The sequence below is a fragment of the Mustela lutreola genome, chromosome 7 (assembly GCF_030435805.1).
Source record: "Mustela lutreola isolate mMusLut2 chromosome 7, mMusLut2.pri, whole genome shotgun sequence".
In the NCBI taxonomy this organism is placed as follows: Eukaryota; Metazoa; Chordata; class Mammalia; order Carnivora; family Mustelidae; genus Mustela; species Mustela lutreola.
The window spans coordinates 41,357,850-41,384,234 of NC_081296.1; the positions used below are offsets into that span (position 1 = coordinate 41,357,850).

General features: G+C 43.3%; 1 protein-coding gene across 3 annotated transcripts in view; it reads left to right on the top strand.

The window, feature by feature from the left end:
• Nucleotides 1-26,385, top strand: part of THSD4 (thrombospondin type 1 domain containing 4) — a 564,345-nt gene that overhangs the window by 436,682 nt on the left and 101,278 nt on the right. For all 3 annotated transcript variants that reach the window (XM_059180552.1, XM_059180551.1, XM_059180553.1), the window contains one exon: nt 20,926-21,130. In XM_059180552.1, coding sequence (XP_059036535.1) covers nt 20,926-21,130 — 205 coding nt within the window. The remainder of the gene's footprint in view (nt 1-20,925; nt 21,131-26,385) is intronic.

Consider the following 26,385-nt stretch of genomic DNA (forward strand, 5'->3'; position numbering starts at 1 on the left):
ATTCAAGAGCTTTTAAAGGCCTCCTAAGTGACTCTAATCTACACTCCGGGTTAAGAGAGAGAGCACTTCATGACTTCCATCCAAGGGGTGAAATGAGCAGTGTGACTCTGGGAGTCAGACGGGAAACACCAAGACCGACAAACAACCTAAGTCTGCGATTGGTCCTTCTGGTGCAATCTTTGGTGGCTGGTAGAGCTCTCAGATATGCTGGGAAGGGCTGGGCAGGCTGGTAACACCCCACAGCTGGCAGTGAGAGGAGGTATCCTGCAGGGTGGAGGGCGTCCTGGAGATTTTAAGAAAGAAAAGGAGAGCTGAGACTTTGAGGCGGACGGGTAGAGTTAAGGAAGAAAATATGGGCCAAGAGGGGAAGCAGCCTTGATGCTGAGAAGTCAGTCCTTCTTGACCACTTGGCTCCAGTTCTCCAAAGGTAGGGAAATGGTTTCAGCAGGATAACCTTGAGGGTCTCATGATGCCCCCCTCCCCAATTTTCCTCTGTGGTACATAAATCCTCTATCCCTCTAAAGGTATAAGAAAAGGAATAGGCTGCTTTAATGTCAGACTTCCGGGTTTCAGGATGCTGTCATCCCAACTAACATCCCAAACTAGAAAGTCTCCCTTCAGTTTGCATTCTGATTCCTACCACAACAGGCAGATTAAGGGCATGAGCTTTAGGAGTCAGTAGGGTTATATTCAGTTCTCATGTCCTACTAGTTGAGAGCTCTTAGAGAAATAACCCATTTTACCTCTCTGGGCCTCAGTGTCCCCATCTGTAAAATGGGGATAATAATCATGCCCACCTCATAGGGGCACTCGTTGAGTGCAGCGTTCACAAAATATTAGCCACTGTCATTATTTATTCTGTGAGCATCTAGTGGGTCAAGAAGTCCTGTTTCCTGTTCCTTGGAAGTGTCTTTTGACAATGTGGCATGCTCCTTCCCATCTCTTTTGGTATTGACTTCTGTGCCACTGGTCACTCCTTCTGGCAGGTCTGCCTTGCTCTGCCACCCAGCTAACATCTCTCAGGAGTCACTAGGCTCATGTGACTCCTGATTAAAGTTTCCAGGGGGTCTTTGCAACCAACAGGGTGAATTCCAAAAGCCATATGGCCAGAGCCTACTTCATTGGCCACCCTGTGGTTTCCCAGTGTTTCAGAATTGTTAGTTTTGGTTCCCACGACCAAAGAGTGTTGACTGGCTTCCCTTGCTTGTGTTTTAAATGTCTGCGTGTTTTCAAGTCACTCTAAGTATTAGTTGAATGAACTCCTCTGTCCACAGTTTATATATCTTGGACTGAAGTATTGAACATTTTTTTTCTGTTATGTTTTAAATATAAAGTTTTGTTTTCCCAGCAAGTACTGTAAGTGATTTGGAAACATTGCCTGGTCCCGATTAATTTCTTTTTTGCATCTCATGTAGGGTCTTGTTTATTTATATTAATACGAAGACTATACAAACAGCTTACATGTGAATTTTTCTCCTGAGGACACAGAGGCTGATGATAAAGTCTAGTTCACAAGTGAGAGGAGGTTGAAATCGGGGTTCTTTCAGCTCTTATCCAAGCCTAGTGCTGTACCACATCTCCCCATTACTGGGACACCCACTTCATGCCAGGTCTTCCCAATTCAGCAACTTACCCCAGAGCCTGTCCTTTTCTTTGAGGGTCAAGATGGGACAGGAAAGGAAAAAGGACTTTGGGAAGAAAAGCAACCAAAAGACCAAAATCAAACTTTTCGGAAGCCCTGGGCATTTGTGGACTCTCAACAGGAAATAGTTTCCAGGAATATTCTGTTGCATTGCCCCTAAATTTTTACTCTTCAGATTCTGGTTCTAAGTCAGGTGTACAGATGACCAACTCCTCCTGTGACAGTGATTCCACTGAGGGCGAAGACAGGTGGAGCTGGAGAAACACGGTGACTTAAAATCAAGAACAGTATTTCTCAGAGGGATGGGGGAGCTGAGCGATGGGCATTGAGGAGGGAGAGCACGTGATGTAATGAGCACTGGGTGTTCTATGCAACTGGTGAATCACGGAACTATTCCTAAAACTAATTATATACTCTATGTTAATTAATTGAATTTAAATAAAATAAGATATATAAAAAAAAGAACAGTATTTCTCTTGAAGGGACAAATTTTGGCTCCTTGAACATACAGCTTACTTGGGTACTGGTATAGATTTTTAATAGTTGTCTTCCTATTAGTTCAGTTTCCTGCTAGACGATAATTATCAGTAATTGTGAATTTATTTGTCTGTTTTCCTCCATAGCCTGGGAGCCAAACGATGAGAGAGGAAAGTCAGCACAGCATAATGGATAAGGCTGTGGGACTTAGCAACAGATAAGCCCAATTTTAGTCCAGCCTCTGTGCTCGCCAGCTCCCTGGCTGGGGGAGAGTTGTCTGATTGCACTGTCACTCACAGTTTAGTTTTATAATTGATCAAAGGAAAGGATAATAGCAGCCACCTTACTGGGTTGTTCTGAGGACTAAGTGGAATCACATAAGTAAAGCACCCAGCAGAGGGCTTTCCCTACCCAACGTAGCTCAGCCAGCAGGGACAGGGATAGCTTCTAGAAGTTTCCTGAGTACATGGAGTCTTCTTGTAGACATCACCAGCTTCTAGATCAGTATCTAGAAATGAAAGTATCTGAAATGCATCAGTGCACATCATGCCCACGTGTTGAGGTCTTGGCCATCTTCAGTATAAGTGTTTAGGTAAGTAGGAACACATCTGCAGCCCATTGGTGCATTGGGAACTTTGGCCGCAACCGGATAAGGGACAGTCTTAAATTCCTATATGATCTGAGAGAAGGAGTCTCCCCTGGGGGATAATTCACATGGAAAATGTGAGCAAAGAAGAACAGTGACTTGAGGACTGAGGGGATGGGAAGAACAAGTCGAAGAAAGATTGGTCAGAACTGAGTGGAAAACACTAGCCTCAGAGGTGAAGGTCAGAGTTTCTGGAAGGATCTAATGCTCCTGTATGGCCACGGCAGCCGCAAGTTCAAGGGGAAGACCACTCTGGGTAAACTGTACAAGCACTGGCGTGGAGGCCACTCCTTTGGGCACCCAGTTTTATTATAGTTACCTCACGCCATAGTTCATGTTCCTCTGTCTTGATGAGTGGTGATTTAAGAGCCTTCACACACCACCACAGATGAGAACGCTATTCTAATGGCTGTCAGCTGGCCTGTGGTTTGCTCGCCATTGTTTGCACACAAAAGCCTGATCCCATTAAGATGGTCAGAGATTTCCTGCCATCGCATGGCCTCGTGCTCACAAACATTTGATGCTATTTAAAGCCTCTTCTCTGCAAATATGCTTTGGTCACATTTGTGCAGTGCCCATTAATTAAGGCCAGATTTGAAGCTCTCCCAGCTGTCACTTCTTTTAACCGAGGGCAGAGAATGGAGGACTTTTATTTTTCCAGGAGATAATTTGGACGTGAGAGAAAAGCCAAGAGATCCTCGAATCCCTGCAGCGCTTACCTTGACTTCCAGGCTTCTAATGAAAAAGCCTTTAGACAAAAAGGGACACAAAGACCCTTTCACAGAAACCATCAACACTCTCTGCCAAGCGAGAGATTTATAGGGTGGGAACCCACACACGCGCGCACACACACGCGCGCACACACACACATGCGCTTTGTGTGTGTGTGAGGCGCCCTGGAAAATGAAAAGCTCTCTGGGAAAAGTAATCATGTGAGAAGATGGTCTGATGATAGCAGCTTGGTTTTCTGAGAACGTAAAAATGGGCCAATTTACAACCGTGACTTTGCTAGAAGGCTGAAAGCCTTGTCTATTTTCTTTCGTATCTGCCTTTTTCTAAAGGAAACCCATCATGGATTGGTCGGAACACATGATCTTGTGGTTACCAAATGTTTGAGAATCAAAAACATACTCTGTAGAGATCGCCAGTTATCTGAGAAATAAACTCCTGATTCTTTCCCAGCCGTGGGGTTCGGAGCGGGGACGTGGGATTGAAGGGGATATTGAAAATAATCACAATCATAAGGTTGATGGAGTTAATGTTTATTAGGTGCTTTACTACATGGCACTTTAAGTGTATGCGGTTTTCATGTATGATCTCATTTGACTCTTAAAAGCTTATCAGGTAGGTTCTACTATATGCCCATTTTATAGATAAGGCAACTGAGGCTTCACTGGCTTAAGGAATTTGCCTAAGGTCACCCAGATGGCAAATGGCAGGGTCCGAACTCAGATTTCAGGGAGATCTGTCTGCCGTGAGGCTTCTGCTCATCACCTTCTGTTTATCCAGGTAGCATGGGAGGCACGTGGGCTTTGCATACAGACCGGGGTATCCTCTGGGGCTGTCATGTGACCTCCACCAATCGGTTAACTTTTCTGAACCTCAGTTCTTCCACTGAAGTAAAACGGGGAACAGGCAATAGCTGACCCGTGGCTAGTAAAAAGATGAAATGAAACACGGATAAATAAAATCCTGAGGTGCCCCACAAATGTCAGTTCCTACTCCTCCTCCATTTCATTTCATTCCAGTAATTTCTTTTTCTCATCACTGGACTGAAGCTCCCAGCATCTTCTGCTTCTGAATTCTTGGCTTTTTCTTGGCTCTTGGTTGTGGAGCCCAGCACTGAGAAATTTTACTTTGCTTAGCCCTTGCCAGTGGTCCGTCACTGTGTCTTCTATCCCCTGACCCCAGCTGGTCCCCCAGGAATCAGGAGCTCCCAGCTCTCTGACTCCCATGACATCGCTGAGGGAAAGAGGACCTGGCCCAGCTCTCCCTTCTGCCCAGGGATTTCTCACTTGTAAGCAGCTTCCTCAGAGAAGAGCTCTGGATGACAGCGAGTCTCTCCCTCAAAACTGCTTTACAGATTGAGGTTTCGTTCCTTGAGAAATGAGGGCATTCCTCCCTTAATCTCTTTCCTGAGTTTCCTGGACAATGAGTCAAAAAGAGAAAAGACAATAATTAACAGAATGTTTTTCGAGTATAACCCAGGGACTTTAGCTGGAAAATACCAACACCTAAAGGTCTCCTCAAGAGAGCCATCTTTTGAATTAGGGGTTCAGGTGAGAAGAGGTAACAACACGATGAGTTTACCGATGGCAGCAGAATACATAGAAAACTCAGGGAAAATGGTTCTCTTGGAAGAGCAACCACCATTAGGAGGGAGAAGGGAATCAATGGAGTTACTGCCATTTTCAAATCTGATTAACTATTTTTTTTAAAAGATTTTTATTTATTAGAGAGAGAGAGAGAGCAGGAGCAACGGGGAGGGGCAGAGGGAGAGGAAGAAGCAGACTTCCTGCTGAGCAGGGAGCCCCACACGAGGCTCAATCCCAGGACCCTGGGATCATGACCCAAGCTGAAGGCAGATGCTCAACCGACTGAGCCACCAGGCGCCCCTGCCCCCCAGTTCATTTCTGAATTTTGTTTCAGTTTACGACTCTTGAGGAGTTCTTGATTAAGGCAGACAACAAATTGTGGATTTTAGACAGGTAGTCTCTTAGATTACATTACAATGGGAGCAGTTTGTCCTGAGGGCTGCACAAAAGTAAGTTAGTACAGTTGCCTCCAGTGTGTTAAGTGGGAACTACAGTTGAGGATGATGTTTCTCGAACTCTTACAATTTGAAAATATGATAACAGGATTATGAAAACATTAAAACCTTAAAATAGTTTAAAAATTATGGATCTATCTCATCTAACAGACACATTTTATAAGTTAAATTAGTCCTGTGACCTGTCCAGGGTCTTGGCAGGGATCCTAGGCTGGCTCCGGTATGGAACTTGACCCCTATGGCACTTCCTCTGACCTTGGTTAGACCGCATGCCTTCTATGATTTTTTTCTACTCCCAAGATTCTGCAGTTCCAGCATGCTGTGTTTAGTGGAAATCCTTGCTAAGAAGCCCGAATTGACTCTGATAAGCCTCTACTAATCTTATTGGACGGGCTGTTTTGCTCTTCTTAATATTACAGAAATCTGTTATGAAATAAAATTTCAAAGTTATATTTTCTGCAAAGGATAGATGACCTTTATTTCAAATCCATTTAGTGATCTTTGTATAAAATAAAGAACTGGGGTCTTCTTCAGCAAGGAGAGTGAATGGTCGTGGCTGACAGGCATTGGTACCCATAAGGTCCAAATTTATAAGGAAATCCAAATTTGATTTTCAAGGCCAACTAGATCAATGCCCTATGCCACCTTTGCATGTGTTCTGTTCCCTGATACTTTAGCTTCTATTAAAACACCTGGGTCAATTTGTGGATGATTTTGAGCCACAGCAGAGAGGAAGACAAGCATCCTTAGGTCTGCTAACGATGTGGTTTCCTGGCCATCCTAAGAAGCAAATATATCATTTTGCTAGTTACTATCTCAATAGCTTTGCATTAACCATATCACCATTACCAATGTACTTGAGGCAAGGATTTTCCAGTGTTCAAGTAGATACTTTCTCTAGCAATCCAATTCACTTCTTATCTCAGGGTTCATGCCTTGGATAACTCACAGAACCCACAGGAGGCATTAACAACTCAAAATCAATGTTCTGCAGCAATGCCTATTAAACTATAGTTTGTAGCCTTCCTGTGCTCAAGATTTCCACAAGTTTCTTTATCTTAAAGGGAGCGGACTCTTTCTTTAAATCATCATTTAAAAACACAAGTTGAGGGGCACCTGGATGGGTCAGTCATTGGGCATCTGTCTTGGGCTTAGGTCATGATCCCAGGGTCCTGGGATCGAGCCCCATATCAGGACTCCCTGCTCAGTGGAGAGCCTGCTTCTCCCTCCCCAGTTCCCTTGTGCTTGTGTTCCCTTTCTCACTATCTCTCTCTGTCATAAATAAATAAAATCTTAAAAAAAAAACACACAAGTTGAAGAAATTGAAATCATACAATGATTTCTTTGCAGCCCTCAAATATATGTAGGATACAGTCACAAAAAGGGTGACCTTAGATTTCAAAAAGAATTGAAAATCCCCAGGATCACTAGCATGACTCAGATAAATCCCAAGGAAAGGTGGTCTTAGGGGAAACCCTGATCCATCAGCTCATGGTTCCCTTTCTGCTCATCAAAGGAGAACATTCCGGAGGCCTGAGGCTGAGGGAACCTCCTGGAAAGAGAAGTCATCCAAAGTATTTCATGTCCTAGACCCTTGGGTCTGCCTTGGAGAGGAAGTCTCCATCTAATCATTTTGTGACAACAGGAGAGAGTGGCTGGGAGACTTTTTAGTGTCAGGGCTTTGTGGGGATAGTGGAAAAGAGAGGACACAGAGCTTCTGGGAAATTGGAGCTGTCCCATGAAAGGTGATCCTTTCCATGAAATGTCAGAGAAGAGCAGGCACTCAGAAGTCGCCTTTCCAGCTACCACCTGTCAACCCACAGGCTGCATGTCCTCAGTCCGTGGACACCTGCCTCTGTGGCCCCAGTGTTCACCCCCTTCCAGAGCGGTTCCCACTCCCTCACCCTGAAGCCCCTGTTCCTCACCTGTCAGCACGGGCTGTTCACCACCACAGTCCCCGTCTCTTTGCTGTGTCCTCCTCACGAGCTTGGCCTTCATCTTATCACCCTGCTTCTGGGTTCTCGAGCTCCATAGACATGGGCTCGTATCCTGATGCCTCGCTGTGTAACCGTGGGGGAGTCACCGAACTTCCCTCTTCCCTCCTCTGTTAAGATGGTAGTAAATATTTTCACCTGAGGAGATCCTCAGCAAACACTGATGGCTTTCCTTGATGCTCACGAGAACTTCTGTAGGCCTCTCTGAGTCATAAGAGGACACCTTTTTCATGGGCCCCCGCGAGTCCATCGTGGTCAAAAGGGCATTTTTGACTTTTTGACTTTGGCTCTGGCTTTCTTTTAACTAGGGTTATTCTGCTCTGCCGGAGAAAGCTTTTCTTTTTGCTTCCATATTTGTTGCCATCCCACATTCTTCAAAGACCACGCAGGCCGTTCTCTCACTAAATAACATTCCAAGGCAGCTATTGTTTAAGCTAGGAACGAGTACCATTTGTTTGTATTTCTCTGAATGTGCCCTCTGTGTTGTCTTTAACTTGACTATAAATAAAACATAGTATGTATTGGGTGCCTTCCATGTGTCAGATGCTTTTTGCGAACTTCATCTGCCTTTAGCCTCGCCAGACCAACCCAATAAATTAGAATACATCCTTAATAATGCGCGTTCCCAATTAGCATGGACTGTCGCTTTGACAAAGTACCTTTGCTGCGGAAGCAGAAGGAAGCTGGGTTCTTTTCAAAATTCCTACTTCGCTTGGTTTTCCACACCTGGGCTGGAGCTTTTCCTTGGGCTGCTCCTGCCCCAGGCTTTCCTGTCCACCTGGAATCAGGGACTCAAATACAGGCATATTGCCTGGGAGGAAATAATCAGCTTGTTTAAGTGACAGCTGACATCAGGAAGCCTTTTGAGTCAGAAGGATGACATGATGACAGCAGCATCATGGGAAGATAAATTTCACAGCCACATGCAGGAAAAATTACCTGAAATCACAGCATTCGCCTTTCGTACGCTGACGCATCTGGGGGCATGATTTAAAAGCCCATCAATAGGATCTGTTTAAAGAAGGGACTGGTGAAAATTGAGAATTTCAAGGCTTCCCCAAAGAAGGTAAAGGAGCGGTATCTATCCAACTGGGTTGCATGTCCTAAATATTTGTGTACACAAGTGCATACTGTTAATGTGATCACTTGGAAGCTGTGTGTCATATCTGCCACGGCCCTACCTTTTGCTTTCAAGTTGCAAGAGTCGGAAAGTTCTCTGTAAGCATGAGAATTATTCATCTGGCTGCCACCTGAATTATTGTTATGGAACACATTGAGTTTGACAGATAACCCTCTTCTTAGCTATCCTTCAAAAGAAGCGTGAAGGAGCCTTCATGTTTAAATATGTCAGCCCAGTTTCTTCCTTCTGAGCATGCGTGGAACACACAGTGCCTTCATTTTTTAATGAAATGAATATTATTTTGGGGTGTTGGATGCGTCGATGGTCGAAAGAGAGAATCAGAAGAATTTATCGTGATTTGATTTCTTGGTCATTCTAGCACCGAAGAGCAAGATATTGGATGGGGTCATCCTATCTCCCATTGAACAGGATGCTTTTTCTTAGGTCATAAATATTTCCCAGTTTGATAAACCAGCAGTTTCCATGCCTAGGAAGACAAATGAGAAAGACAGTTACTATTTTGGTGAATAATTTTGAACCTAGGAATTTGCTATGAAAGAAAGGGTAGTGTTATAGATGTTACCTCCCTTGTGTGAATGTGCACTGAATGAACAGAAAGAGACAACACGGGAGAGCAGAAGGAAGAGAAGCTCTAGGAGATTAGGAGATTGCCAAATCAATCAAATCAATTGTTAGTCCTCATGAGAGAAGAGGCAATAGACTACAGCTAGAGTCCATGAGTAAGGGTCTTGGGGGAAGCCTAGAGATATGGGCAATAAGGAGGAATTATCCCTATGTAGTTCTTGGTCATTCTAGCCCTTGGTATATGTGGCCCTTGGTCACAGGCTTTGTTCTTACAAGAAGGCTTTCCGCTAGACTTGGAGATTATGCGACCAGCAGAGGACAGAGAACCTGAGCTTTAAAGCCAGGAAGACTTTCGTTTGAATCCTCTGTGAGTGCTCTCTCTGTGATAGCTGTCACTTATAGACTTGGTACTTCCTACCTCCTGGATCCCTGCAGACTGCCTGCATCCCTGCTTGCCTCTGGTTTTCACCCCAAATCCTCTAAGACTGTGCTCCGCTATGCCCAAGCTGTAAGCTCTGTCCATAGCCTCCCTTGCTCTGTTTCTAAAATGAACATAACCTCTTGACAATTTTTGAGGTTTTTTCATAGCTGGTCTCCAACACAAGCCAGGAAAGACTCATAAAAGAAACACATCTTAAAAAGAGAGAGAGGGAGAGAGAGATCATAAATTTATAAGAAAATCTCTGAAAATCTTGGTCACCATTGTTCCAGAACATGGTGGAAATGTGAATGATTACCATGGTTTGCCTGTTAATGTGGCTTCAAACACCACCTTGGAATTGTAGAAGTGAGATTTCAATGGACAGAGGAAACAGACCAGGCTCCTCTGCGAGTAGAGAAATGTGTGTGCCTTATGTGAGAAAAAGGGCACTGCGCATCCCAGGGACAGGTACCTTGAAGTGGGACAGACACACCCTCCAGGAGGAAAGCATACCATCATTCTCCCAGCCCCTATTCTATGCCAGTTCTGAACTAGGTGTCTCCATCTGCATATTCTCATTCAGTCCTCACAGAGGATTTGAGAATTGTGCCTACTGGCTTTGTGTAAGACTCAGGAAAATGATGACAGCTGCAGGTGTTGAGGACATCTTGAATGCTCTTAGGCATGTATGTGTCTAGAAGGAAAGTCTTTTGGAGAGAGGGGAACATAGAAGAGAAATTTCAGAGGATGGAAATGGAAAGAAGGGGGCCTTCAAGAAGTCTAAGCCAGAAATCCTAAAGGCGGGAGAACAGGCCTGATGCCAGTGTAGAACTTCCAGGAAGACCTGGGAGGGCCAGGAACGGAGGAGGTTTAAACGTCAGGGAGCGAGATTCAGGTGACTGAATCACGGGCGGTTAACTGCGGTCCTCCCACCCACTTCTAGTTGGCCCTCCACCACTCTTAGCTTCTCCCCTGCTTTGTCCCTTTCTTCTCTCTCCCGCCCTGGAAGCCAAACCAGACTCCTCCCATTTAACCATATCTCAGGTTGACCTTTATCTCTTGTTGCCTTGGTTTCTGCTGACCCCAAGCAGTTTATCTAAGTATTTTCACAAAGACCATTTGTTAAAAGGACTTGCTCTTCTAATTGGTAGACAGAAGCATTCTCACATGGTTAGGGGGACATAGTAAGCACAAAGGAAAGAAGAGGGACCATATGAGGGGAGGAGACAAGAAAACCCTGCATCAGAAGGAGCTGGAGGCCATCGCAGTCCCATCACAGGGACTCCTAGGAGTCCCTAGCATGAAGTCCTCTCTCTGCAGCCCAGGAGACATCACTTCCCCTCCCAGGACTTGGTTCTTCATCTATGAGGCAAGAAGCAGGAGGCCCAGAGCCTCTCCTGCTGTGCAGCCCTGGAATTCTCCGGAGACTGTGTGTGAATGTGTGTCTTACCTGCATCCCGACCCCCTCCCCCTTAAAAATCTCACAGGGAAAAGCTCCCCAAAGGCATTTTTTTCAGTTTAAGCAAAAGGGTAGTAATGTCACGCTGTCTTTGTTTTGCCTGCATGGGAGAGTTGGCTGTCACTTAGAGGTTGGTGTGCAACCTGAGAAGAGTAAATAGAACATGAAGTAAACAAGAGTGACCCCCCAAAAGCCAAAGAATCCCAGATTGCCCAGGAATCACCTAAGGGTGCTGCTCTAACACAAATTTCAATTTCAGGAAGCCTGAGATGGTGGCCAGGATTTCTAACAAGCTCTTACATGATGCCTGTGCTTGCTGGTCCATGGACTATACCTTGAGTAACAAGGGTCTAGAAAAGATCAAATAATGTTTATTATTCTTGATTAAAAAAAAGAGAGAGAGAGAGAGACAGAGGAGAAAAAAATATATATACTTTGGAAGGATTTCCACCCAAAAAGTTAAAACGAAAATGTTTAGGGTGTTAGAGGAAAGTTCCACCCAAAAAGAGAGAATTAATATGACCAAATCCAGTGAACGAAGTAATGACCAAGATCCTGGCTCTGAGATGACTCCATCACGGGTCTGCACACCTCCCATCCCGCCCCCCACAGCATCTGTAAGGCTTCTGGTTGAAATAGGCAACATTTCTAGTCTTCCAGGTTCCCACACCATGGACCTAGAAGTCTTCCCTTCTTCACCTTCAACAGAGCATCCTTCAATAGAATAGTCCATTGGCTGTGCCCTCAGCATAACATCGGCAGTGTGCCTTTACCCTGCATTCTAATCCCTCTCTCCATCCAGGTCTCCTTCCCCCTGTGCCCATCCAAATGTAATTGTCTTTGTGCTTCTCAACCTCCAGTCTCTCCATCTCCAATTCCACTCCTGTGTATGCTAAGCATCTGAAAAGAGCATTTCAGTATGCCGTTTCTGACTTCACAGCCTTGGGACTCAAGCCCCCAGAACTTTTCCTTCTTCATCTCCCCAGCCAGCCAGTCTCAGCCATCCTTGGAGATCATCCAGTGGCATCCAAAAGCCCATTAACTCCCAATGTTTAAAGCATTCATGCAGATTTCTAAGCATTGTCATGAACAATCAGATAATAAAAGGTCTGAATAGTTCACTCACATTTTTCTTTTAAAGATTTTATTTATTTGACAGACAGAGATCACAAGTAGGCAGAGAGGCAGGCAGAGAGAGAGGAGGAAGCAGGCTCTCCACAGAGCAGAGATCCCGATGCGGGGCTTGATCCCAGGACCCTGGGATCATGACCTGAGCGGAAGGTGAGCCACCCAGGCATCCCCACTCACATTTTTAAATGCTCCACAAAAACGTTTTGAGAAGGGAAAGTCCTATAGTAACAAGCATCAATATGCAATCAGCCTGAATTGCTGAGCCGGCCCTTTTGGTGTTTCTCAACAACCATCCTTTAAATGTTCAACCACTGTCTCCTATTCCTAAAATATTAGTTGCTTAGGTGAGTACCCTTTTAACAAGGCTTCTAGGTGCCATCTTGTGGAGAGAGAGGCAAACAGGCACATTTGGAAAGACACTCTGTGTCAAGGAAGTGACAAGTATGCAAACAAGAGTCTCCCTCATTGCCTTCTGGTAGGTGCTGGATTCACCCACAGTCCTCTGAGAGCCTTCTGGTTGGACCCACACCTGTAGACTTCAGGCTGCCTGAGCCCAGACGGCCATAGAAATGAGACCAGGGTGCAAACAGCCTCCATCCTAGGACACAGTCATCAACCCAACTCAACATTGCCTTTTTGCCAATACTTGCTTCCAGAACTTCATCTTACAGAATGCAGACAGTGTCTCTTTGCTCCTTTCTCCAGGAAACTTCCTAGTCCTGACCCCTTGGCCACCCCAAGCCACAGTATCTGACAGACCTACCCCACATGGTATGGGCCCCTCCTGAGGCCCTATAGAGTTTCCATACAATCTGACCAAGTATTTCCCTTTTTCTCTAAATATATATACAGTTTATTTTTTAAGTTTGATTCTTTTGAATCACTTTTCTTTTTTTTCCATTTTTTAAAATTTAAATTCAACTAATTAACATATAATGTATTATTGGTTTCAGAGGTAGAGTTCAGTGAGTCATCATCGGTCTATGTAACACCCACTGCTCATTACATCATGTGCCCTCATTAATGCCCGTCACCCAGTTACCCTATCCCCTCCCCTTCAGCAACTCTCAGTTTGTTTGCTATGATTAAGAGTCTCTTGTGGTTTGTCTCCCTCTCTGGTTTTGTCTTGTTTTTTTTCTCCTCTCTTCCCCTATGATCCTCTGTTTTGTTTCTTAAATTCCACGTATCAGTGAGATCATATAGTAATTGTATTTCTCTGATTGACTTATTTCGCTTAGCATAATACCCTCTAGTTCCATCCACATCATTGCAGATGGCAAGATTTCATTTTTCTGTTGGCGGAGTAGCATTCTGTTGTATATATGAACCACATCTTTTTTATCCATTTATCTGTCGGTGGACATCTGGGTTCTTTCCATAGTTTGGCTGTTGTGGAAATTGCTGCTATAAACATCAGGGTGCATATACCCCTTCGGATCATTACATTTGTATCTTTAGGGTAAATAGCAATTGCTGGGTTGTAGGGCAGCTCTACTTTTAACTTTTTGAGGAACCTTCATGTTGTCTTCCAGAGTGGCTGCACCAGCTTGCATTCCCAGCAACAGTGTAGGAGGGTTCCCCTTTTTCCGCATCCTCGCCAGCATCTGTCATTTCCTCACTTGTTAATTTTAGCCATTCTGACTAGTGTGAGGTGGTATCTCACTGTGGTTTTGATTTGTATTTCTCTGATGCCAAGTGATGTTGAACATTTTTTAATGTGTTTGTTCTGACCAAGTATTTTATTTTTTTTCATTTCTTTTATTATTTTTTTAAGATTTTATTCATTCATTTGACAGAGAGAGAGATCACAAGTAGGCAGAGAGAGGGGGAAGCAGGCTCACTGCTGAGCAGAGAGCCCGATGCGGGACTCGATCCCAGGACCCTGAGATCATGACCTGAGCCGAAAGCGGAGGTTTAACCCACTGAGCCACCCAGGTACCCTGACCAAGTATTTTAAACAGAGTTCTTTTAAAACAGAGAATTCACCATACAGCAGTACATTTTAAAGAGTAAGGCGGAGGGGCACCTGGGTGGCTCAATTGGTTAAGTGTCTGCCTTCGGCTCAGGTCATGATCCCAGGATGCGTCATGATCCCAAGGTCCTGGTATCGAGGCTCACGTTGGGCTCCTTGCTCAGCAGGGAGCCTACTTGTCCCTCTGCCTGCCACTCCCTCTGCTTGTGCTCTTGTGCTCTCTCTTTCTCACTCTCTCTGACAAAGTAAATAAAATCATTAAAAAAAAGTAAAGGGAAGTCTAGAGGTTTCTACTATTCAATGCAAAAAAATATATACCTCATTTTTATAATAAAAGCGGTTGTCATTGTCATTATTCATTCATTCCCCCCCCCCCCGCCCCCATTTTAAGCCACCTGGAGGAAGACCATGAAAGTGAAGCATTGGCACTTTCTAGTTTGGAGCACCCCTACTCTCCACAGAAAGACGACCCTCATGGCAATGAGGGTGGTAACTGTCTTACAGTATGTGAAATGTTTCCCTCTTGGGGCTTCTTTCATCAGATTAGTAAACATCACTGCAGCTGATTCTCACCCAACTTTATCCGACGAGAGCGCCAACATTTTCTTCCACTGAAGTCACTGGGTAAAGGTGCTATTCTCTAATGAAACAGGATAAGGTACTGAAAAGCAACAAGCATAAGCCTGATTAAAACCAGATCACTAGTTCCACAATGGCCTTCATTAGGGAAGCCAAAATACCTGTCATCATGTGGACCGTTTCTTCTCTTCAAATGAATGACAGTGTCAGTTTGTTTCCCATGGGTTCCTGTTTCTAATTTAATTTTGTCGACATACGGCAAATTCCTCTGAATTTAGACATGGCAGGATTCCTCACATTGGGGCTGTACCTCTCTTTTTCAGAAACAGCTCAGCACCAGAAGACACCTTAGAGATGAGCAGTTGAGGGAGAAAATTTGTCCTGTAACTTTGATCTCTTGATACCTCAACCAGCTACTCTTTCATTCAACACTTATTTAGTACCTACTGCATACTAGGCACCATGCTCTTTCCAGTACATAATCCTGCTCACACTAAAATTAAGTCAGATGGCAAGCTTGAAGAGCCCTAGGATACTGGTTAGTTTGATTGCAGTGTGGAAATAGTTTTTTAAAAAACTGGATAATAAATATTCTTTGCTCATTAGATTCTGACATGGACAGAGTGCTGTTTGGTGCTTCTTTGGAACTTCCATTGTTCTGATGCTTTCTGGGGGATCTATCATGCTCTTCTCTGGTGTCCCATGAGCTATGGATTATGCTAGAGTGTTGATTCTTAATCAGTTGAAGGTGACTCTTACTACAGGGACATGTGGCAATGTCTAGATACATTTTCATTTGTCCCACTGAGGGGAGAAATGCCACTGGCATCCAGAAGCCAGGGGTGTCATCAACCATCCTACAATGCAGAAGACAGGCCTCCACACCTGGGAACTCTCTGGCCCAAAATGTCCCTAGAGCGATGGTTGAGAAACCGTGGTCATGAGGGAGAAGGTAGGAAGGTGAGATGCTGAACTTCCAAATCCTATCTCATTTTGTATGTTGGAATCCTGCATTTCTGCATGAGGTTTTGTTTGAGAAGTATGTTTCTTCTGCTTAAAACAACAACAACAACAACAACAACAACAACACTTGAAGACTAGTGAGGTAGAAGATGGCAGCTCTTTGCCTTCTGTTTTAGGGTCGAGACAGATTGGGAGAAGTCGAGTGGGTGGCATATAAGAAATAGGTGAGAGCAAGCAGAGGTAAATCTGGAAGCTTTAGCCCAATCCTCAGTCTTGGCCACACAGGGCTCTGCACATCTCCCTCCTGCCTCGATATACTGTACTGAATCATGGGATCATGTCCACCTTCCAATTTAGTCCAGAGGTTGGCAACTTTTCTATAAAGCACCAGATCATAAATATCTTGGGTGCTGGGGGCCATGCTATCTCTGTTGCAACCATACAACCCTTCTGTAACAGCACAAAAGCAGCCCTAGACAATAAGTAAACAAATGGGCAGGTTTGTGTTCTAATAAAACTTTATTTACAAAAACGGGTTGTGGGCCAGATTTGGCCCATGATCTGTCATTTGCCAACCACTGATTTCGACCATAAGTAGGAATCATGTTTGTTTTACCCTCATGTCTCCTTGTTTACAACTTATTGGCACATAGTAGGGGTTGCCTCAGGAAATATTTCCTGAATGATACTGAAGGTCAAACAGGCAGGCATAAGTGCTGGCAGATTTTAATGAGAATGACAATGGGAGAAAGACCCATTCAGCATTTTCCAGAGAATTTCTATATATTGTTTAACTGTTTTTCTATGTTGGACACTTAAAATGTTTCTGATTTTTTTAATTGATAATAACAACTGTGATGAGCTGCTTCCTACAGAAATCATTGGCCTGCTTTCTTATCACTTCCTTAGCATAAATTCGTAGAAGAATTGGGATCAAACAGTATATATTACCAAATGGCTTTCCAGGAAGATTGTATTGATGTACATTCCTAATAGTAATAATAGAGAGATATTTATCCTTATGCAAAGGACTTCTTTCAACAGAATGTCATGAATAAAAGTTTTGGCATCTGTATGTATTCTCACAAATTAGCTTACTACAAATAAAAGTAAATTGGTGTTAGCTACTTATCATTTTAATAATAACATTCCCCCACCCTGTTGTGATGGCACAATTATTAAGACCCATCTTGTTACCTGTCTGTGTCATCTAGCCAACCAGTTGGGGTTTCCATATCTGGTGTGTTTACTGAGCACACACAGAAACATCTGCTTCCCATCAGGGAATCAGAAGCCATACTATCTGCAGGCCTGGCACCGGCCTACCCTGCCAGGATATACGGAGGCCTCCTCCCAGTGAAATCCACCACCAGACACGTTATGCAGATGGCTTATCTCCCTCAGGAAATTTTATTTAGGTTAATTTGGCACACAATTGGGGGTAATTCTTGAGCAATTTCTCTTGTGATGGCTTGCAACGTGTAAAATTCTCCTACAACATGTTGTAGAAATTGCTAGAAGAATACTAAGGGTGTCTGATAGTTGTCCATTTGCCTTTGTAACAGCTGGAAATATCTCTTTGGAACCGTAGTACATGGTTAAAAAAAAAAAAGAATGAAATAAAAGTAGATCGAGGAGCAGATGTTCATCCTTGTTCATCCTGTCCCTTTTCACTTGGCGCTGTTGGAGCAGTGAGGGTGAAGGGGCCATGCAACGCCCCTTACCTTTATGGGGAAAGGTGACTTTTTTTCTTAGCTCTTTGGATTTTTCTGACTTTCTCCAAATGAGGAAGAGAATGTCTGCAACTGGGAAGTACTAGGGAGTGTTCTAGAAATAGGAGCGGGTCTGTGGTTACGTGATGATAGAATTTACTTGAAAATGGATAGCTTACTGACGAAATCCAGTATAGGAAGACAATGAATAACAAAACCCCATGTTTTCTGAGAAATCCCCCTATTCTGGCATTTTGCTAGGTGCCTTCTATGTTTACCTCATTAGATCCCCCAGCATTGCTGTGAGACAGACACATACCATCCCCAGCAACAAAACACCAAAGGCTCAGGATGGCTAATTAACACATCCAAAGATTAGCACTGCCAAGTGGCCGAGCCAGCACAAAACCTGGGTCCAGCAGACTCGAGTGCCCACTTGAAACCCCTACAGACCTCTGAGTTTGGAGACACAGACCAGCATTTTTAAGTCATCCCCATCAGAGACCAACTGACCAGCTTCCTAAGGTGCAAGCCAGAATTCTGGCCCAACTCATTTCTGGGCGTTGTCCCCAAACGTATGGATGGTGGTGGAAATGTCTTCCGCAATGACCCCAGAAGGAAGCCACCATCCAACCTTGAGGAAACAGGATGTCACCTTTAGTTCTTGGTCGCACTTGTGAGGCTGCAGGCTTCACGGAAGCCAACCTCCAGGCCATCTGAACGTCAGTCAGGAAAAACTGCTACAATCTTCCCTTCCTATGTCTCGAGTCCTCCAGAGAGGCCGTGCTACGCAGGAAACCGGTGTGTGGGGTAGCACTGGTGGAACTGTGCAGAGCATTTTAATATAATATCTGTTTCACAAGATTAAATGACATTTAGCCTAGCTGTGGTTGTCTGAAACCAACCTTATGATCATCCCATTCTAATTGGGCTGGGGGCTGAGGATTCGTGGGATGTCCGTCCTCGTCTTCGAGGGCTCTCATTTATCCTTGAAATATCCCTGACACTCTATTTAGATGAGAGAGACTCACTAGCTTATCTGTTCCTCCCACTCTGGGACCCTCTCCACAACAGTCAAAGCTATCACCCAGAAAACAAATCCGAGCACGGCCCTTGCTTTTTTGAGACATCCAGTGGTTATTGCTGATGCCGTCAGATAAAATTCTCATTCCTCATCGTGGAAACCAAGATTCTTAAACGCTTCAGCTGAATTCTCCAGCCTGATTTCATCCCTCCCAGCAACCCTACACTGGAGCCAAGTCATTCTGCGAACATGCTTTCCTACTTCCTGTGTGTTCATTCCTACCTCACGCCTTGTACTCAGCGTTCCCTATACTGGTGTGCCCCGTGAGGATGAGCTCGGTCTGGGACAAACGGAGTCCATGGGTAGCAGGAATGCAAAGGAGGGAGGGTGAGGCTTTGCTAGACAGGAAACGGACTGTGTGCCGACCCACTTTTCTCTCCATCTGCCCTATCAGGGACAATCAGAGGCATGTCCTTAATTTGGTGAGACCTGTGGTATTTTGTTTATTTCTTGCTTTCTTTCAAAGCCAAGGAGAACCCAAGGGGTCAGGGATGGAAATTATGCATGAAAAACATTTTCCTTATTTTTCTACTAAAAAGTGCATGGAGCAGGGGCAAGAAATAGTTGAGGGAGGAGAAATACATAGCAAACATGGCATTTTGAAAGGTTAATTGGATGTGGGTGAACATACTGAGATGATGTTCTGTTACTGTCAGAAATAATGTTTTACAGAGAAGCTGTTTGTGAAGAGACCAGTTATTATTGAGGAACTAAAGTGCCCTCAGGAATATGGAAATAATAATGTACAGGTATAGTGCCTACAGAAAGATGCCAGTCAAGTGTGAGGTTGGAGGGGAAAGCCTGAACCTCCTCTGATTTGACTCTGCATATAGGATTTGACCTGTAAGGCCCACAAAAACAGACCCAAGGATATATCACAAAACCAAAAGTGGATTTTGAACAGTTTGTTGACCACTTTTCCCCCTGAGATGTGGTCTGATGATTACTCTTAGAATTCGAGAACCAACATAAGCCTGTGATTCAGCAAACATGCGTCTCAAATTTTAGAATCCCATTTCGACTTCAAGTGTCATTCCCGATCCCCAGAACCCAGTGAACTGATCCTGTCATCTCAGTACTGCATTGTCCAAGCTGTTGTCTGCTCCCTTCCATTTACCTGTAGAAACATGACGGAATTCTTTGCTCAGACCACACGTCTAAATTTTAGGTTCAGAAAGCATGATTGTGAGCCCTATGGAATCAGCTCCAGAAGCGGGAAAGGATGGCATAAAGATAATGATCTTGCCCTTTGTTCCAAGGTTTAATTTTTTTTCATGCAAAAAAAATTGTCCCAACAGAAAACATGAACAGGGAGGGGAATGATAAAGCTAAAAGGTCTTATAATGAGTAATGGGAAGAATCTTTTTTGGAGGAAGTTCAGGAAGGTCAGTGGAGTTCCTTTCAATGCTGATAGGCCTGTCTGAACAAGGATCACCCCTTTATTTATTTATATGTGGATCATCTGGTCATTGCCTCCCTTCCCCCTTTACCCCTGGGAAAAATGCGTTGGGGGTGCCAAGGAAAATATTGCTGCTCGCTTCTTCAGAGCTCCACTGACCAGTGGAGACCCAGATCTCAATAAATTTGTTTTAATTTCCTAAGACACTGGGCCTGTGAGTACCACTTCTGAGGATCCTTTGCTAAGCGTTTATACAGTCTATCATTTAGAACAAAGAACTTGGGGACAAATCCCAATTGTAGATACAGTACTTATCATGGTCCCAAAGAACTTTATATAAAAACCCCAGATGGGGTCACCTGGGTGGCTCAGTCAGTTAAGCCTTTGGCTCAGGTCATGATACCAGGGTCCCGGTAATGAGCCCTGAGTCGGGTTCCCTGCTCCGTGGGGAGTCTGCTTCTCCCTCTGTCACTCCCCCCGCTCATGCTCTCTCTCAAATATGTAAATAAAATCTTAAAAAAAAAAAAATCCCAGATGGTCTCTTCTCTGAGTCCAACAAGGGGGATGGATTTTCAAGACAAATTCACCGTCCAGCCAGTGTAAACAAGTGACCGGTCCCCACGGTCTCCTTATTCCTTCTCTCTCCATTATTTTTCTCCTTATCATTTGCCACCCCCAAGCATACTGATTTGATTTACGTGTCGTGTTTTACTGTCTGTGGCCTCCCCCTTGCTCCCGGAGTGTACGTATCCCACATACCTTGAGAAGAAGTTCCTTACCCAGAGTGGATGCTTTGTGACTCTCTGTCAAGTGAGGGAAGAATGCACTTGGACACTGCAGGAGCTGAATGGGGGGCAGGAGGGAGGTCAGTTCAAGACCCACCAAAAGATCTTCCATTCCCTCCTCTCTCCGTCTCCCCCCATGCTCCTGTGATGTGCTCCAAGAGTCTTTTGTTTTCCACCTCTCTGCAGAGCATTGGCTGTGACGACTACCTGGGCTCAGACAAGGTGGTGGACAAATGCGGGGTGTGCGGCGGGGACAACACAGGCTGTCAGGTTGTGTCGGGCGTGTTCAAGCACGCCCTTACCAGCCTGGGCTACCACCGCGTGGTCGAGATCCCCCAAGGAGCCACCAAAATCAACATCACCGAGATGCACAAGAGCAACAACTATTTGGGTAAGCTTGGTCTTTTTCCAGAGGAAACAGTCTGTCACTCTCAGGTGATTTATTCCTTCCCAGGAGCGTGACACGGTGGTGACCAGATGTCCTTGGACTTGGAGAAGGTGCCACTGGAGAATGCCAAAGCACCGTTTGGCCTCCTCCTTAACATGAGAAACGTGGGTGGAGGAAATTTTTGAAGTCCTTGCAAATAAATATTTAATATCTACACATTTAAGCCAGCCTTTGTTCCTTCCAAGAAAAACATGGTTATGCACTAGATACTGGGCTAAATGGTTTCTCTGAGATGGGGGAGGCTCTTTGAGGAGCTGAGGTACAGTCCAGTCTTCGTTCTACTGGAGTTCAAACAGGGCCAGTCAGTGATCCTGTCTGGAGCTTCATTCCCAAAGGTCTGAAGTAAAAACCATGTTTCTCTTCTTTCTGCTTCATCTTCCCCAGGGCAGTGGTTTATGTGTTGAGTATGTGTGTATCTTCTGAACAGCTGCAGACATTTTGGGTAATATCATAGACATCAAGAGGCCATTTTTACCAATCTTGCCACAAAGAGTTAGATCTTTGTTGATCCTTCCTTCTGGGTTGCTGGCTGATTGCATTTTATGCAAAGCAAATTGGGTCATAAGAATTGATTTTGACCAATTTCTAATTCACATGAGCATGCACAGACGAGTTAACAAAATAATATAAGGAAAGCGATTTTTTCAAGTCATTTAATGAACATCCATATTCATTTTCATTTTTTAATGATTTTTAAAATTTTTAATTAACATATAATGTATTATTAGCCCCAGGGATACAGCTCTGTGTATCACCAGGTTTACACACTTCACAGCACTCACCATAGCACATACCCTCTCCGATGTCCTTAACCTAACCAGCCTCTCCCTACCCCCTTTCCCCCAGCAACCCTCAGTTTGTTTTGTGAGATTAAGACTCTCTTATGGTTTGAATCCCTCCCGATCCCATCTTGTTTCATTTTTTCCTTCCCTATCCCCCAAACCCCCCATGTTGCCTCCCAAATTCTTCATATCAGGGAGAGCATATGATAATTGTCTTTCTTTGATTGACTTATTTCGCTCAGCATAATACCCTCTAGTTCCATCCATGTCATTGCAAATGGCACGATTTCATTTCTTTTGATGGCTGCATAGTATTCCATCACACACACACACACACACACACACACACACACACCACATCTTCTTTATCCATTCATCTGTTGATGGACATCTAGGTTCTTTCCATAGTTTGGCTATTGTGGACATTGCTGCTATAAACATTTGGGTCCAAGTGCTCCTTCGGATCACTACATTTGTATCTTTAGGGTAAATACCCAATAGTGCGATTGCTGGGTCATAGGGTAGCTCTATTTTCAACTTTTTGAGGAACCTCCATGCTGTTTTCCAGAGTAGCTTCACCAGCTTGCATTCCCACCATCACTGTAGGAGGGTTCCCCTTTCTCTGCATCCTCACCAGTATCTGTCATTTCCTGACTTGTTAATTTTAGCCATTCTGACTGGCGTGAGGTGGTATCTCACTGGGGTTTTGATTTGTATTTCCCTGATTCCAAGTGATGTGGAACACTTTTTCATGTGTCTTTTGGCCACCTGGATGTCTTCTTTGCAGAAATGTCTGTTCATGTCCTCTGCCCATTTCTTGATTGGCTTATTTGTTCTTTGGGTGTTGAGCTTGATAAGTTTTATTTCTAGATTTTGGATACTAGCCCTTTAACTGATATGCCATTTGGAAATATCTTCTCCCATTCTGTCAGTTGTCTTTTGGTTTTGTTGACTGTATCCTTTGCTGTGCAAAAGCTTTTGATCTGGATGAAGTCCCAATAGTTCATTTTTGCCCTTGCTTTCCTTGTCTTTCGCCATGTTTCTAGGAAGAAGTTGCTGTGGCTGACGTCGAAGAGGTTGCTGTCTGTGATCCCCTCAATGATTTTGTAGATTCCTGTCTCATATTGAGGTCTTTCATCCAGTTTGAGTCTATTTTTGTGTGTGATGTAAGGAAATGGTCCACTTACATTCTTCTGCATGTGGCTGTCCAATTTTTCCAACACCATTTGTTGAAGAGACTGTCTTTTTTCCACTGGACATTCTTTCCTGCTTTGTTGAAGATTAGTTGACCATAGAGTTGAGGTTTCTGTTTCTGGGCTCTCTATTCTGTTCCATTGATCTAAGTGATTGTTTTTGTGCCAATACCATACGGTCTTGATACTGACAGCTTTGTAATAGAATTTGAAGTCTGGAATTGTGATGCCACCAACTTTGGATTTCTTTTCCAACATTCCTTTGGCTATTTGAGGTCTTTTCTGGTTCCATATAAATTTTAGGACTATTTGTTTCATTTCTTTGAAAAAAATGGATGGGATTTTGATAGGGATTGCATGAAACCTGTAGGTAGCTTTACATAGCATAGACATTTTCACAATATTTGTTCTTCCAATCCATGAGCATGGAACATTTTTCCATTTCTTTGTGTCTTCCTCAATTTCTTTCGTGAGTACTTTGTAGTTTTATGAGTACAGATTCTTTGCCTCTTTGGTTAGGTTTATTCCTATGTGTCTTATGGTTTTGGGTGCAACTGTAAATGGGATGGATTCCTTAATTTCCCTTTCTTCTGTCTTGATTTTGGTGTATGGAAATGCAACTGATTTCTGTGCATTCATTTTATATTCTGACACTTTACTGAATTCATGTACTAGTTCAAGCAGATTCGGAGTGGAGTCTTTTGGATTTTCCACAGGAATCATCATATCACCTGCAAAGAGTGATAGTTTGCCTTCTTTGCCAATTTGGATGCCTTTAATTTCTTTTTGTTGTCTGATTGCTGAGGCTAGGACTTCTAGCACTATGTTGAATAGCAGTGGTGATAATGGACATCCCTGCTGTGTTCCTGACCTTAGCAGAAAAGCTCTCAGTTTTTCTTCATTGAGAATGATAGTTGCTGTGGGTTTTTCATAGATGGCTTTGATGATATTGAGGTATGTACCCTCTATCCCTACACTTTGAAGAGTTTTGATCAGCAAAGGATTCTGTACTTTGTCAAATGCTTTTTCAGCATCTATTGAGAGTATCATGTGTTTCTTGTTCTTTCTTGTATTAATGTATTGTATCACACTAATTGATTTGTGGATGTTGAACCAAACTTGCAGCCCTGGAATAAATCCCACTTGGTCGTGGTGAATAATCCTTTTAATGTACTGTTGGATCCTATTGGCTAGTATTTTGTTGAAAATTTTTGCATCTGTGTTCATCTAGGATATTGGTCTGTAATTCTCTTTTTTGATGGGGTCTTTTTCTGGTTTGGGGATTAAGGTAATGCTGGCCTCATAACATGAGTTTGGAAGTCTTTCTTCCATTTCTATTTTTTGGAACAGTTTCAGGAGAATAGGAATTAATTCTTCTTTAAGTGCTTAGTAGAATTCCCCTGGGAAGCCATCTGGCCCTGGGCTCTTTTGTTTTTGGGGAGATTTTTGATGACTGCTTCAATCTCCTTACTGTTCAGGTTTTCTATTTCATCCTGGTTCAGTTGTGGTAGTTTATATGTCTCTAGGAATGCATCCATTTCTTCCAAATTGTCAAATTTGCTGGTGTATAGTTGCTCATAACATGTTCTTATAATTGTTTGTTTTTCTTTGGTGTTGGTTGTGATCTCTCCTCTTTCATTCATGATTTTATTGATTTGGGTCCCTTCTCTTTTCTTTTTGATGAGTCTGGCCAGGGGTTTATCAATCTTATTAATTCTTTCAAAGAACCAGCTCCTAGTTTCATCAATTTGTTCTATTGTGTTTTTTTTTTTTTTTTTTTGGTGTCTATTTCAATGATTTCTGCTCTGATCTTTATTATTTCTCTTCTCCTGCCGGGTTTAGGCTTTCTTTGCTGTTCTTTCTCCAGCTCCTTTAGGTGTAGGGTTAGGTTGTGTATTTGAGACCTTTCTTGTTTCTTGAGAAAGGCTTGTATCCCTATATATTTTCCTCTCAGGACTGCCTTTGCTGGGTCGCACAGATTTTAAACAGTTGTGTTTTCATTATTATTTGTTTTCATGAATTTTTTCAATTATTCTTTAATTTACTGGTTGATCCATTAATTTTTTAGTAGGATGCTCTTTAGCCTCCATGTATTTGGGTTCTTTCCAAATTTCCTCTTGTGATTGAGTTCTAATTTCAGAGCATTGTGGTCTGAAAATATGCAGGGAATGATCCCAATCTTTTGGTTCCAGTTGAGACCTGATTTGTGACTCAGGATGTGATCTATTCTGGAGAATGTTCCATGTGCACTAGAGAAGAATGTGTATTCTGTTGCTTTGGGACGGAATGTTCTGAATGTATCTGTGATGTCCATCTGGTCCAGTGTGTCATTGAAGGCCCTTATTTCCTTGTTGATCTTTTGCATGGATGATCTGTCCATTTCAGTGAGGGGAGTGTTAAAGTCCCCTACTGTTATTGTATTATTGTCGATGTATTTCCTTGATTTTGTTATTATTTGGTTTATATAGTTGGCTGCTCCCATGTTAGGGGCATAGATATTTAAAATTGTTAGATCTTCTTGTTGGACAGACCCTTTGAGTATAATATAGTGTCTTCCTCATCTCTTATTATAGTCTTTGGCTTCAAATCTAATTTATCTGATGTAAAGTTTGCCACCCCCGCTTTCTTTGAATGTCCATTAGTGTGGTAAATTGTTTTCAAGCCCCTCACCTTAAATCTGGAGGTCTTTGGGTCTAAAATGAATTTCTTGTAAACAGCATATTGATGGGGGTTTTGTTTTTTTTATTAGGGAAATTCTCTACAATAATTCACTCCAGTATACCTTCTGTCCCCTCTCACTTTCTTCTTCTGGAATCCCAATTATTCTAATATTGTTTCATCTTATGGTATCACTTATCTCTCAAATTCTCCCCTCGTGGTCCAGTAGTTGTCTCTCTTTTTCTCAGCTTCTTTATTCTCCTGTCTTCTCTATCATTAATTCTCTCTTCTGCCTCATTTATCCTAGTGGTAAGAGCCTCAATTTTTTATTGCACCTTATTAATAGCTTTTTAAAAATTTCAGCTTGGTTAGATTTTAGGTCTTTTATTTCTCCAGAAAGGGCTTTTATTTCTCCAGACAAGTTTTCTCTAATATCTTCCATGCCTTTTTTGAACCCAGCTAGCACCTTGAGAATCATCATTCTGAACTCTAGATCTGACATTTTACCAATGTCTATATTGATTAGGTCCTTAGCCTTTGGTTCTGCTTCTTGGTTTTTTTTTTT